Here is a 15,440-nt window from a genome sequence, read left to right as displayed (position 1 = left end):
AGATGTGTCCAGGAAGACATGGCAACTTAAAAAGACAAAGGCCTTATCTACACATTACACTTAAGGTGTGATTAAGCAGTTAATCACACCTTAAGTGGTCACTAGGCCACACATTCAGTAAACTAATGGTGTGATAAAAAGAAGAATAAGCTACACTGTTATTCCATAAAACATGTGTAATAACTTTTTAGCTGTTTCCTATCATGCCATTAATTAAGCATGTGGCCAGGGGCCCCTGTGACTGGTAGCCCTGTCAACTGATCGGACCTCCTAGCTAGCGGGATCCAGGTAGACCCCCAAGCCTGGGAGCTCCCAGCTGAAAGGGTTCTCAGTTGATGTGATCTCCCAGCCATGGGAGTACTCCATGCACACGTGGAGGCCATAGTTGAGGCAATGTCCCAACTATGAAGGTGGACCATGCACCCCCGCAGCCCTGAGACCACAGCTGAGGTGGTACCTAGCCACAGGGGTGCACCATGCAGCCATCACATCAGCTGTAGTGTTGCAGCCACAGGGATGCATGAGGTACTCCTTCAGCTGGGATACTTTGTCAGCTGTGGTCTCCCTGCTGCCCACAGCTGGGAGCCTTGATCAGCTGAGGTAGCTCCTAGAGTGGGATCTTGCTTCTTGCCAGTGCAGGGGGAGCGTGGAATTGGGCTCTCCCTGCACCAGGAATAAGGTGTGATGGGATCTGATTCGGGATCCTATAGTCATGCCTCCTGACAAGCACGTGGCAGGGCAGGTGGTGCAATTATGTGGATTGCGCATTAGATCCCATAGCGCCTTTACCTGCATGTGCAGAGGGGCCCAAAGATTACTTTAAGTTGGGCTGGGCATTTATTTGGACTGGAGGACCACTTAAGTTTTGGTGAGCTTTTTAGGGTTGCATGTACACACCTACGCATATATATATATATATATATATATAAAAAACACACACGCACACACATGCAAATACATGCATATGCAGACACATGCATGAGCTCCCCAAAGCTCCTGCACCCCCTCCCCTACCCCTGGTCCCTGACACAGCTGGGCTGGGCCAGTGCTGTGATGTGTTCCTGTGTTGTGTTGGGCCAGTGCTATGCTGGACTGGGCCACTGCTTTGACCCACGTAAGTACAGCTGGCACAGCTCCTGCCAGATCCGGCCATATGCCAGGGACTCAGGCTTGGGTAGGAGCCACACTATGGTCAGGCAGGAACTGTGCCAGGGTCAGGCAGGAGCCAGCCGCTCCAGCTATGCCTACATGGTACAGCCTGCAGTGGCGCATGGAAACACAGCGTGGCACTTTGTTAGTGGTGCCCATGCCTGTTTCAGACCCCGGCTCAGCCTGGGGTGGCCCAGATAACCCACAGATCCTGGCCCTCTTCCCCCTGCACTCCCTTCCCTTCCATCAGCGAGACCCATACCTGAGCTTGAGCTCTCACTGGGGGCCAGGCTTTTTGGTCTGTGAATGGCTGCAGGATCAGAGCTGCGTGCAGACAGTCCCGCCGAGCAAAAGCCCAGCCAGGAGCTCAGCACCTCCCTGCCTGGGACCATACACTGGGAACTGCGGGGCAAGGCAGACAAGGCCAGCTGGCTGCTGGAGCTGCTGCTACAGCTGGCTACAGCACAGGAAAGGGAGATGGGTGAGAGGCGCCAAAAGCCAGGGCAGCCATGGGCCAGATACAGATCTCCAGAGGAGTAGCTGTGACCCAAATAGAATCATTTGGCAGAACACTGGCCTGCAGGCCATATTTTGCCCACCCCTGCTTTACGTTATCTTTGTATCTCCTTAATTTGAAATCAGCTATTTCCCAAGCTGGTCTGGCATTACTGGGTAAAAAAAGGACTTTGGATTTTTTCCAGGGGAAGGTCTTTCATCTTGGGATCCTACAGATATGCAACCTCTTTGATCCACTTTAAATACCTGTGACATGTCCAAAATAATAGTTTTTCTTGAATCAACTGTGGCTAATTCAAAATAATTGCCATTCAAGCTACATGTGTAAATCACATGGAAAATGATGGATGGAAGAGGCCTCAGGAGGTCATCTAGTCCAAGCTTTGGTCACAACAGCACCATCCACAACCAGATCATCCCAGCCAAGGCTTTATCTAGCCAGGTCTGAAAAACTTCCAAGGATGGAGATTCCACAGCTTCTCTAGATAACCTATTCTAGTGCTTTACTACCCTCCTAGTGCGAAAGTCCCTCCTAATATCTAACCTGTACTTCCATTTCTCCAACTTCAGACCATTGATCCTTGTTCTGTCATTTGCCACTACTGAGAACAGTCTAGCTCTATCCTCTTTGGAACCACTCTGCAGGTAGTTGAAGGCTTATATTAAATCCCCTCTCAGTCTTCTCTTCTCCAAACTAAATGAGCCCAGTTCCCTCAGCCTCTCCTCAGAAGTCATGTGCCCTGCCCCCTAACCATTTTCATTGCCCTCTTCTGGACTCTTTCCAACTTGTCCACAACCTTCCTGTAGTGGGGGGGCCCAAAACTAGACATAGTACTCCAGATGTGGCCTCACCAGTGCTGAAATAGAGGAGAAGAATCACCTCCCTTAATCTGCTGCCAATTGTTCTACTAATGCAGGCCAGTATGCTGTTAGCCTTCTTGGCAACAAAGACACACTGGCTCACATTCAGCTTACTGTCCACTGTAACTCCCAGGCCCTTTTCTGCACAGCTGCTGCTTAGTCAGTTGGTCCCCAGCTTGTACCAGTGTATGGGATTGTTCCATACTAAGCGCAGGACTTTGCATTTGTCCAAATTGAACTTCATGAGATTTCTTTTAATCCATTCATCCAATTTATCTAGAGCTCTCTGAATCCACCCCAGGTTGGTGTCATCTGCAAACTTGCCGAAGGTGCATCTTATCCCATCTTCCAGGTCATTGATGAAATTATTGGACAAAACCGGCCCTCGGACCAACCCCTGAGACAGGGGCAACGTGTAGGGGGTGCATGCTGCTGGTGGTGCCTGTGGGTGGTTGCTGACCCCTGGTTGGCACTCGCCACCCTCCGCCACCGACAGCACCGGCGGTGTCTGTGGGAGCTCCACACTTACTGCCACCATGCTCTCGCTGCCACTGTGCCCCCCCCCAGCTGCTGGGGGCATGCGCCATTCATGCCCTGGGACATGCCACAAGTCAAGGTATATCATGTACATTTCTTTCCCCATATCCACAGAGCCAGTCATCTCATCATAGAAGACAGCCAGGTTGATCACACATGACTTGCCCTTGGCAAATCCATGATTACTGTTCTTAATCACTTTCTTCTCCTTCAAGTGCTTAGAAATGGATTAATTGAGGATGTGCTCCATGATTTTTCCAGGGACTGAGATGAAGCAGACCTGTCTGTAGTTCCCTGGATCCTCCCTTTTCCTTTTCTTAAATATGGGAACTATATTTGCCCTTTTCCAATCATCTGGGACCTGTCCCAGTCACCATGAGTTTTCAAAGTTGGTGGCCAGCAGCTCTGCAATCACATTGGCCAACTCCCTCAGCACCTTTGGTGGGGGAGGCAACCTAGCAACAGAGGATGCAGAAAAGGCTAGGTTGCCTCCCCCATTTAGCAAAGGACCCACACTTTCCCTGATCCTCCTCTTGTTGTTAACATGCTTGTAGAAATCCTTCTTGTTACCCTTCACGTCCCTTGCTAGCTGCAATTCCAATTGCACTTTGGCCTTCCTGATTTCATCCCTTTGTGCCCAAGCAGTATTTTTGTACTCCTCCCTAGTTGTTTGTCCCATGCCTGGTTTGATGCGAGTCAAAGCCTGGGAGAACCTAAAGTCTGTTTTTATCCGGTGAGAATAAGATGAGACTTTGCTTTAGTTTGCTTCTGTTGCCCTAATCCCTAGGGGGCTGATATAGTAATTTACAGTTTATCAGGGCATAAGAATACCCCAGCCATATCCCCAGTGACAATCAGAGGGAGGAGGGATGATGCAGGATGTGCTACACTGATTCTGTACCACCACTAAAAGCTTTGCTAGCATGGAAGTTGTAAGAAAATAGAATAAAATTGCAGAATAGGATAAATTAACTGATTACTGTCTGTAAAATTACCAGCAGACAGCAAATAAAGAGTAGAGATAAGAAGCAGGTATTATTTAGACACGTTAAGTTTATGGAGACAGTATTGCAAGGATTGAAAATAAGGATAAGCATCTCTCGGAAAAAGAAGCATAATACAGGATGCAGTAAATGCAAATAACTTGCTGGTGATTGTGTGCTGTGTGTTAAAATCATCTGTATAATGTCTGCCTGCTTCAGTAAAAGGAAACAAATTTTGGTAAATAGATGAAGAGGCATAACTTTAAGATGATAGCCATATTCCTGTATTAAATATACAATAAATTCGAAATATTGTCTGAGTGCCTATTCACTCACAGGGAACATCTTATTGAGAATAGAGGGGTGCAAAAAATCAAATTAATTGAATTTTTATGATAGAAATTATAAAGGGAGATCAGCTAGATTTGACATCGATATTTTAGGAGAAAGGACCTAAAAAATAAGTACAAGATCTTGATTTTAAAGGAATGGATTGATGCAACTGAACTGAGATAAATACTGTTTCAAAACAAGAGATCAGTGAATGAAATTAAGGAGCATAAGCAATTTTGGCAAGATCTTTTTTCACACAGAATGACTGACACATGGAAAAAGATGACAAATTCACAAAAATCAATCCAAGGGGAAACTGAACACACTTATAGAAGTCTGTATGATGCAGTATTATAATATTATTCAGTTTATCAAGTTAAAAAGATAAGAGAATTTGAGGTTGATTTGAAGTTCCAAGGTTTACCAGCACAAACAGCTATTTTTGTTCAATTAAAAGAAAAAAAATACTGAACTTTCCTTTGGAAACACATTTTTGCTAGAAATAGACAGCCAGAATGAGGCGGATCTGCTTCACTGGGTAAAACGCACATCGCCGTTTGTCCTGCTCTTGCTGGTGTGGGACAAGGAGCAATGTAATCTCCCCACTTTTGCCACTTAACTATACCTGTGCTCCGGGTCTGGCTGAGCAGAGAAGCACTTTTTCCCCCCACAGCCAGACCAGAGCACAGGTTTGGCTGAACAGGGGGAAAGTGCCACACAAGTAATGGATGTCTACCATAATAAAGCAGCAGTCTGTTACCGCCTTTTGTGCCACTGATTTTTCCTTTCATGTAGCACAACAAAGGATATCCACATTTCTGTGCTCAAAAAAGGTTTCTTGCTCATCATGCAGCAGGCAAGGAAGGTTTTAAATCAGTGTAGATAAATTGAACAGTTCTATATGTCATATGAAATCTGGTGACAAACTGAATTTACAAATACAGGGTCACATACCACCATGAGAAGCATGTGTACAGCAGGTAACAAAGCTAACCTAGGCAGAGAGGTAAAAAGGTCAAAGAATATATTATTTCTTTCTTCTTCAAAAAATGTAATGCTAGCAAAAGAGACCAAATGAGCTCTATAAATCAAATTCCTCTAACCTCACAACAAGTGTGGACTGTAATGCATATTCCCTGCACTTCCTGTAGCCTTGTTTCTGCTGAAGTCCTCCTTAGGTGTGAAAGAGTTCCTTCTCTTTGCCTATTAGAATCAGGTCAGACAGTCAACATACATGTTAGCTGTGTTATGGGGAAGGATAATGATTTATATGCAACCTTGCCTCAATCTAGATCTTTCTAAATGTAGCTGAAAACAGTAATCTAGAGACCAAATGGGTCCACACCCCATTACTAAATACTTGACATGCAATTCTCCATGGACCTGAGTCTGGGAAATTTAAATTTTACTCTAAAAAGTCTGCCTTTTTTTTTTCTCCCTTTTATATGGCATGCTTGTTATATAACAAGCTATTCCTTGTTGGTTACATAGCTTTATCAAATATAAAATTCAGTATTTTCTTAGGGGCTGTCAGTTTGTTTGCGAGAGCAGAGCTTGTGATATCTCATTATACTTGACATGGCATAGGTTTGTAATGTGGAAGTTGTAGAAAATGACCTTACAGTTTCCAGATAGCCTGTCACTCTTCATGTCATATGGTATTCCATTTCCATGAATATAACAGCTAAAAAAATCCTTGATGTTTTTGTCTATTTTGACAGTAGCTGATTTTACTCCAGTTTAATTTTGCCAACATCATATATCCTTTAAAAACAAAGTAGCAGTAATTAACATGCTTTGAACAAAAAAAAAAAGGCATTTGCAAGGAATGCCTCAGGGTAATTGTTTTTATCTTCCTCAAGTTTTGTATCTCTCCAGTAGTTGAAAGCTACAGTCTGTAAAGGTGACCAAATGAGGAAAGCTAGTAGAGCAAAAGTTTATCACTTTATCACACTTCATCAAGACAATGAGGAATCATTGTTGCTGTTAAGGAAGAAAGTGGCTTTATGTGCATCCTAACAGAATTTGCAGTGGTGTTCGATTCAAAATTATCTCACAATTGGTTTACACACAATTTTTGTACCAGTATTGAAGTACTTTTACTAAAAGGGTTACACCAATACAGTCTCTAATTTGTATGAAGGTGCTTTATTCCAATATGTCATGTTCCTTTTCTCATGTGGGAGTTACCTTTGTTTTTGTCTGCACCTTTAGGGCCTTGTTACACGTTACAGTTGAGACTTGTTAAAATGCTAGTCTCCAAGCCTTCAAGCAGTAAAGCATGTGTTAAGTGCCATAATGTAGCAAAGTTAAGACTTTTCTGGTAAGGTGTACCTCCAGATCATATTACTTAATACATGTTGATGTCCAACTACTCAGTGACATCATTCTATCAGGACACTCTGGTGCAGTGTGGGGGCTGGGGTGGACAAACAGCTGTTTGTCAGTCCCAGCCCCACAGCACACTGCAGTACACTGCAGTTTTCAGTGGCTCTGGTACTTAGGATATGTTTTATTTAGATCAGTGTTGCTCAAATGTTGGGCCCCACAAGCTAGAAGAGGGGTGCGGGGCTGGTCTGTTAGGCCTCGACTGCCCCCTATGCACCGGTGTCAGGCCTCATGCAACCCCCACGTGGTGGAATTGGGTTCTGCGCTGCCTTCACCCAGCCCTGCGTACTGAGATCGGGCCCTGTGCCATCCTAAAATGGACTCCATTGAACTTGGATATTTTACTGTTAACTCATTGTTTAATGGAAGTTTTGTTGAGTGGCTTAATTTTTTAAAAATAACAAGGGTCAATAGTGAAGTAAAATAAACATCAAAACATGCAGCGTGCAAGGTTGCAAAAGTCCCTGCTCCGCACTCTATCAAGTCATTAGAAAGTCTCTTATTTATAAGGTCAGTTATATCTTCTCTCCCTGTGAAGATAAGGGTATGTACAAGCCTTACATTTAGAAAGACCTAACCCTGAGTCAGATTGACCAGGGTTAGGTTGGTCCAAATACCCACTCATGAAGGCATTTGCAAGGTTTAAATCAGCCGAAAAATGGCACACTCGATCTAATTTAGTTCACTTAGTTTAAGCCACCTACACTTAGACCAGCCACTCTGTAGTCGTCATAAAGATGGCATCCATAAATTACTCTTCTTATGCTTGCTTCATTAGGTTATAAAAAAGATATAACAATGTATCTGGTACCAGAACTTGTACATCTCTGTAATACTCACTGATGAGTCAAGAAATGACAAGTGTCAGGCCTTTGAAGGACTGTAAACTGTGTCAGAACCTTCCATTGCCCATTTACTGATGGGATCTTCACAAAGTAGATGGCATTCAAGTTAGACGGTATACTCCCTGGACTCTGATTAGTTAAAAGAGAGCATGCACTTTTTTCACCAGCATAGTTGCTTCTTTTAAGAATTGTATATATTTTAAATTGGCTATTGTGTTTGCTTTTCTTGCTCATTAACCGTATTACGATGGTAGAAGCAAAGTACTGAGAGTGACTACCTCACTGAGTTGGATTTAATCACATCCTCTTCTTTTCCTCAGTCACCTCTGTAGTAACCTTAATTAAAACAGAGTTGCAGCAATACCAGTTATCTTAACCCACCTGCCCAACAGAGATGTAAGAAAAAATACCAGTCCCATTATCATCCAAGAGTAAAGGATATAACACACACATATACACAAAATAAAACTCTGAAGCCATCTGGCAACTGAAGACAATTTTGCTACAGTGAGGCATGCTAAAACATTTTTTTTCTGCTTTGCATAAAAATTTGTGAAATCCATTAAAACGGGTTGTCAGCCATGGTTATGTGTACCCCCAGGGGTACTTGGGAAGGCCCTACGGGGCACACGTGGGCAGGTGGGGACAGAGCTCCGCCACCCGCAACCGCACACTGGTATAGCAAAGGATCAGGGCTGGGGGGAAGGGGTGCAAGGGCAGTGGCGTCCCTCTTCAGGCTGCACAGGCACCACCTGGATGGCTGGACGCAGCAGGGAGGGAGGTAAAGAAGCTCAGACGCAGAAGCTGCCACCACCACCCCACGCTGCCACTGCTCTGCAACCAGCTGCATGCTGCCCTCCTTCCCGTGCTCCTTGTCATGCTGCCAGGGGTACACTTATTGAAAAAGGTTGAAAACCCCTGCACTAAAGCATAATTCTGTACTGGGTAGGTCTGCCTGGGCACAGGGTCTGGGGAAGAATTTTAAGGGGAGGAAACATCTCAAGTACCAGGAAACTTATATAAAATGTTATTAAATAATATGCAACTCATAAACAACTTGTTATTATTACACATAAGAATTTTATTTTAGTGAAAGACCAAGCCATTATATTGCAGTTATAGTCAACAAATAGGTACAGGGCTTTAATATCTGCACTGGACAGAACATAACAAAACAAATATAAAGGATAAAGGAGAGGAATAGAAAAGTAAACAGAAATAATGAACTTGATTTTATAGTGAATTGCATCAGTTTTAAATATTTTTTTACTTGAGTGATTGCAATAGAATCCATACATAATATAGTAAAGAATCCACCCTGCCTTTATTACAAACACATTTTGTTAATTGCTGTTCTAATTATTCATTATTAACATTAATTTTTATGTTAATATGATATAATTTGAGGGAACAAAAATTGAAGAGGAGGTCAGGAATGGAGGAGAGGATTGAAAAACAAAATTTAAAGTCTGTAAAAACAGTCTGTGAAATAAGAGGGATAGAAAGTTCTCATATATATCCTGAGGATGCATGCAATATTAAAATATGTGAAATGGCTACTACAATGGTCAAGATGTATATTAGACAGTATTTCAGAACTACCCCTGTTCATAGTCATTGCTTTTACTACTAACTAGGTAAGAAATTAATCTGTATGGTTTGTACTATTTATGATCAATACAGCTGGCTACCTTGGATGAATGTTGTTAAGAACCTTAATTTGCAGAATAAATTTCAGTGCATCACCTAGACTGAAATCAACAGTTAATCTTTGATTTTTATCTGGTCTTTCAGGCTGAGGAGTTGGTCATAGTGCTAATTACATCACTCAAATGGTTCTTTGACTTCTAAGTAGTAAGACTGCATGTGTATGTGAACTTAAATGAATAAATGATAGCAAGGAACCTCTCTCCTAGCAATAACGTAAAATATGCACTTAACATTCTGTAAGTTTTTATGGTAATTTGTTGTCATAATTTCTTGGACTATTATTATATTTGAAAAAACTGTGCAATGTAATTAAACATAAGTCTTGCTGCAAATAATTAAACTACTCAAGTTTCTCTTTTATTGCACCTTTCAATTATCTGGTTTTATATTTTGGGATGTAACTTGATTTGTTACCAAATTTGAAAGGGTATCATATAGCCACAGTTAATATTAGGTTTAAATTGATCTTTTTTCAAAATTGAGTTAAAAATGTATAAATTCCACCCCACCCCCCCTTCCCACATCATAGTGTGTGAGATGAAACTTTTCCCAAAACAATTCTTTCAATGACAAAAGTCACCACAGGCTCAGAAGCGCCCAGGATGCAGAGATTAATATTTGGAGACATGTCTTGTTTCCCTTCTGGCTCAACGTTGCAGTTCTGGCTGTTAAAAAGGGAGTTGTAAGGGATTTCTCTTGGGCAGCAGACCACACAACTTTTATTTCTTTTTGTCACTGCAGTCTTTCTTATTGTCAGATGACTCATAAAAGAACGGGTAATTTTAACTAGCTCCCTTTTCTTTTAGGTGCAACAATGAAAATGAATGGTTCCAGATCCATGAAAACATTATCCGCAAGTCCAGCACCAAATACACAGCACCCAGCTCCAACTATGGTAATTATTTTTATTTCTTTATTACTTGATTTCTTTATTTTGCTACAGTAACTGTTAAAGAGTTCTTAAACTAAACTAAGAATTTTATGTGACATGTTCCACATGATCTCCCGTCACACCTAGCCAAGTGCTCACTTTATTATTTGTGATGGATTTGGTATTTTTTCAGGTAAAACTTTTTTGGGCTAGATCCTGTTTTCCTTAATTGGTATGTATGGAGCCATGTAACTGCAGTGTTGTGTAATTAGACCCCGGCACATTATACTTAAGACTCAATTAACAGGTTAATTGTGCCTTAAATAGTAACCACCCACACATGCAACTCAGTTTAAGGAGTGATGGTGATACAGTAAACAAGCCACAATGTTATTCCGCATATACTAGTTCATTTGTATCATGCCTTAAATTGAACATGGGGCTGGGACCTGTCAAGACCCCATGTGCCACCAAGCTAATGACATACCTGGTTTCATAGCGGGGCATCAGACTATGGCAGGCCGAGGCTGGGCTCCCATGTAATAGGAGCTGTATAAACCAGGTATGTATGTAAGGTCTGGTAAGTACCAAAATTATAGTTTCGGAAAAACCACAGTTAGCAGGTGTTAGATGCTGGGAGGCATGGGCGGGTGAGGATTGCCATATTTAGCTCAGGACTGTCCAACTTCAGTGGCCTCTGGGCTGCACAACACACAACCCATATACTATAGGGCAGGCCTCCAGGATCCCCCACACTTCCCCTGGCCTCCCCATCTTGAAATCCATTTTCTGTTCCTTGCTGTTTGGACAGAGTCAGTGCACAGTAGGGGTGTGTGAAACAGGTCATATTTGATTCAGATTCAGCCCAAATCAGGGACAGTGATTCAATTAGTTGATTCAGATAACTGTCCCGATTCGATAGAGCCGACTCCAAATCTGAAGATTCAATGCTGATTCAGTGAATCAGCGATTCGGCCATAAACACAGCTTTATATGTTTTTTCTACATACCTTGAGGTATCAGGCAGCTCATGAATGCTGTGATGAAGGGAGTGGTTGGAGCATCCCACAGGAGTACGGGGGGGTAATTCTGGTCCACTTCCAGATCCACCGGCTCGGTGATTAGCTGCAGGGGGACCCCAGGTGCCTCCCCAGACCCAGAAGGCACCAGCTGCCAAACCAGGGGGCAGGCCCTCGCATGCTCCCCAGCAGACCCAGAAGTGGACCAAAGAGCTTCTGGTCCACTTCCAGGTCTGCTGCCAAGTGCACTGGGGAGCCCCCTGCGCTCCTGTCGGACGTTCCATCCGTCCCAGCATCTCAGCACTCACAAGCCGCCTGGTACCTTGAGGTATGTAGAAAAAACATTTAAAGCTGTGTCTGTGTCTGAATCATCAGATCTTTCCAAATCTCTCCAAAGCGATTCGGAGGGTTCCAATTCAATTCGGAGAGATTAAAGTGTCTCCTTATTCAAACAAATTCAGAGATTTGGCTGCTGAATTGGGCTGAATCTCCTCCAAATCGAATCAGAAACTGAAGCTTCACACAGTCCTCTGGGATCCCTCCCCTATTCCCCATGGGGGCCCGGGGGGGTGGGGGGCCTCTCCTGGGCTTTCATCGATCCTGCTACTATATGGGAGAGGTGATTGCACAGGTCTGCAGGCTGTGTATTGGTCCCTCACAGGCTGCCAGTTAGACAGGCCTGTTTTAGCTGAATAGCCAATGATTAAGACACATGTCTAGAGAACCAGAGTTCCAAGTTTTAAACTTCCTTGTACACAGAAGTAGTTTGAACCTGCATCTGTTACTCCCCAGCAGAGTGTTCTAACAGAAAGGCTACAGGTTATGTATTATCCAAACTGTTCTCTAGCCGTCCCTTAGAAGCTGAGCCCTGGGCAATCAAGAGAGGGAGACATATAGAGCCAGGAGGAAGAGAACAGGCCAGAGGGTATGGAGTTCAGTGAAATGAATGCTGCTCTGAAGTGGCATGTGCCAAAAACTGAAGGTACATAGCTGCACACACGCCATTAAGTCATGTAAAATGAAATAACATTTAGGCCACTGTGTTCAGTTTATAAGTAGAAGTACATCTCCTTTTAAGTCACACTGGGCACATCAAAGCATGCATATTTACTGAAAAGTAATTTAGGTTACTGCGCAGTAACTGAAAATTACTATGCAGGATGGGCATGCACCTACACATGCACGCCTGTACTGTGCAGTTACTATGGCAACTTACGCTGACTTGGGCGTAAATCTGATACCTGCATTATGCAGGTATCAGATTTACACCCAATTAGTTACTGCACATTAACGCACGTGTACCTTACTGCACAGTAACACTGTGTGTGTAGACTGATTTGGGATTAACTTTAGTCCCAAAATCAGTCCAAACATAGTGTTACTGCACTTTAACAGATGCATGTGTAGACACCAGCCTAAAAAACACTTATTGTGCAGTAATTTACTGAGTTACTGAGCAGTAAAAGCACATGTCGACATGCCCACTGACTGTTTACCATGAATCTTCTCCTGCTCATGCCGTGTCTGTAATAATAAATGATCCCAGAGATTACATTTTCTTCTTAGTAATTTCTGTACGTTTCTGCATTCCACAGGGCTGTGCTGCAGAGGCAGCTAATGGCCTGCTGTAGTAATACCTTTCTGTGTGATTCTTCATTCATATCTGACTTTTACTGGGCATTTTTATATGCTTATGAAAACCAGTAGCTAAGAAAAAGCCAGTAGCAATATTTTTAACTATCTGCATTAGCAAAACTATTCTATATGTCCATTGATAGCAATATGTTTCTGGTTAAGTGGTCCTATGCAGGCTCAGCAAGATATAGAGGATTTGCAAAGTAGTAAACAAAAAAAATCTCTCTTGATTATCCTGGATCATAAAGCTTTCCTCCTTCACCCAGGGAGAATACCACTTCCATGAAACTTCCAGCAGTAACACACACCTAAGATATGCTGATGTGAAGACACCATAAATCTCTGTCTAGAAGGGAAGTAGAAATATAAATAAATAAATATTAAATTTGCTTAAGATACTTACCTGAGTGGTCCAGAGAAATACCAGTGCATTCACACCTACAAATTAACTATAATGAAAGCTAGCTCTGATAATTTCAGTTCAGATTGCTTCATAAATAGCTGGGTGGAATTATTGTCTTGACAGAGTTCTTGTCATATTCAGAATTAAATTTTATTTTATTATTCAATTAAACAAATTTAAACTGTGGGGGAGAGTGAGCCCCTTCCCAGTGAGGGGCTGCATTGCAGGTTTGGGCTGCACGCGGCAGCTCTGAGGTCTGGGGGCAGAGCCCTGCAAGCCCCTGCAGTGCCACCACACTCCAGAGCCTCTCTGCCAGCCCCGCAGCACAGCCTCACCATGAAGCCGTGACAGGCTCCTGCCCGTAGGTCACTCACCTCTCACCGCTTCAGCTGCTGGGTGGGGGTGGGGACAGGGCCAGCCCCTGCTGCTCATTCTGTGCCAGGGCAAGACACTGAGGAGACTTATTTAGCCCCTACATTGTTCTTCCCCAAGCTTCATATGCAGCCTGGCCAGGCAGACCCAATGGCCAGCGGTTGATTAAGCCCCTTCCTGCCAAGAAGGGCTTGCTCCAAGCACAGAGGAGCTGCTCGCACTGCAGCCGGGTCTGCCCAGCCTGCTCTACCTGGACCGGCCGCTCCTGCCCTGTGCTTGGAGGCAGCTCCCTGCCTTATTCAGCCGCTGTCTCCGAGGACAGTGCAGCAGCGGCTGGGCTGGGCTAGGCAGACCTGGCTGGGCAGACCCTGCTGTGGTGGAGCGGTCTCTCTCTGTGCTCGCTCTCCCTCAGTGTGACAGGGGCTGCCACCCCCATTAAGGGCTCTGTCCCTCCTGCTGCAGCAGTGGGGAGAGGGCACAGCCAGGCAGGGCCCCTGGTGGGGGCAGGGATGGGGTTATTTCTCTGGCCTCTGGCAGAGGGGACAACATGAGGCCTATTCTGGGCAAGGAGCCACCCGGCTGCCAGTGGGGTAGAGGGGAAATGAACTCTACTCCTTGTCCCTCTCTGTCTCAGGGGTCATGGTTCCCCACTGCTGCAGCAGTGAGGTGGGGAGTGCGGGGATACCCAGCTTGGGTCCCTGCCAGTGGCACAGGGAGGGGGAATTAAACCCCTCTCTGGCCAGACCCCTACCCCTGCTGGTCTCTGCTGGGGCTGCAGAGCAGAGGGGTGGGGTCAGCCTGGCTGGGCTGGAGCAGATAGCCCTGCCCCTCCCAGCCCAGAGAGCATGCCGGGATGCTGGGGGTTGATTTACTCAAACCAGAAAAGTGTCTGGGACAGACGCTGCATAAACCAGTTTGAGCCAAATCCGTTAAGTCTGATACTCCATTCAACCACATTTATCTCAAACCGGTTTCAGCCATTTTCAAACTGGTTTATGTACACTGAATGTCTGTTCTGTTACAGGTTTAAACCAGTTTCTCATCACTTAAACCAGTTTATGTGTAATGTGTCTCCTTTGCATTATAGAATAGATAACTAAGAGGGGATATGAAAGAGGTCTATAAAATCATAAATGGTGTGAAGAAAGTAACTAGGTATTTGTTGTCTTTCACAATACTAGCACTGTGAGACATGCAATTAAATTATTAGGTAACAGTTCTAAAGCATATGAAAGGAAGTTCTTTTTCACACAGCGTGTAACTGGCTTGTGGAACTCATTGCCACTAGATGTTGTAGAGGCTGATAATCAAATCAGACTCGAAAAGGAATTGGACAGATTCATGCTTCAGTAGCAAAAGTTTGGGCGAGTCAAGGGGTATGAGCCCTTGGTGCTAACTAAGGGGGGCACCTCACACTCCTCTCCCTTGCACACATACCACACACCTTCACTGCAGGAAGGAGGGCAGATTAGCAGGGGTGGCATGCAGTACAGAAGCAGTGGCCAGAGATTTGCTGCTGTTTGTGGGGGTGAGGTCACCTCCTTTTTCTGTCACTGAAGTTTGATGTTTCAGTGATCACTTGACACACGTGTTGGTGGCAAAAAAGGAGGTGATAACCCCCACCTGCAGCCCTGAGCCTCCAGCTGCTGCCCACGCTCCATGCACTGACACCACGCAAGGCACGCAGTACTGACCAATTACGCCTCTGTCATGCAGGAGAAGTTAATCAGTGGGCTGCAGCTTCCAAATCAGGACCTTCTAGGCCTCTGAATGCTGGAAGCCATAAGGGAAAAAGGGCAGGAACAGAACAGTCAAGGT

The 15,440-nt window shown here is 44.3% G+C and overlaps 1 protein-coding gene across 1 annotated transcript in view; it reads left to right on the top strand.

The window, feature by feature from the left end:
* DOCK3 (dedicator of cytokinesis 3) overlaps positions 1-15,440 on the top strand; it is a 590,333-nt gene that overhangs the window by 403,353 nt on the left and 171,540 nt on the right. The window contains exon 13 of the mRNA XM_025213329.1: positions 10,129-10,217. Coding sequence (XP_025069114.1) covers positions 10,129-10,217 — 89 coding nt within the window. The remainder of the gene's footprint in view (positions 1-10,128; positions 10,218-15,440) is intronic.

The sequence above is a fragment of the Alligator sinensis genome, unplaced genomic scaffold (assembly GCF_000455745.1).
Source record: "Alligator sinensis unplaced genomic scaffold, ASM45574v1 scaffold630_1, whole genome shotgun sequence".
Classification (NCBI taxonomy): domain Eukaryota; kingdom Metazoa; phylum Chordata; order Crocodylia; family Alligatoridae; genus Alligator; species Alligator sinensis.
The sequence above is the reverse complement of the archived record's forward strand: the minus strand, read 5'-3'. Positions and strand labels throughout refer to the sequence as shown.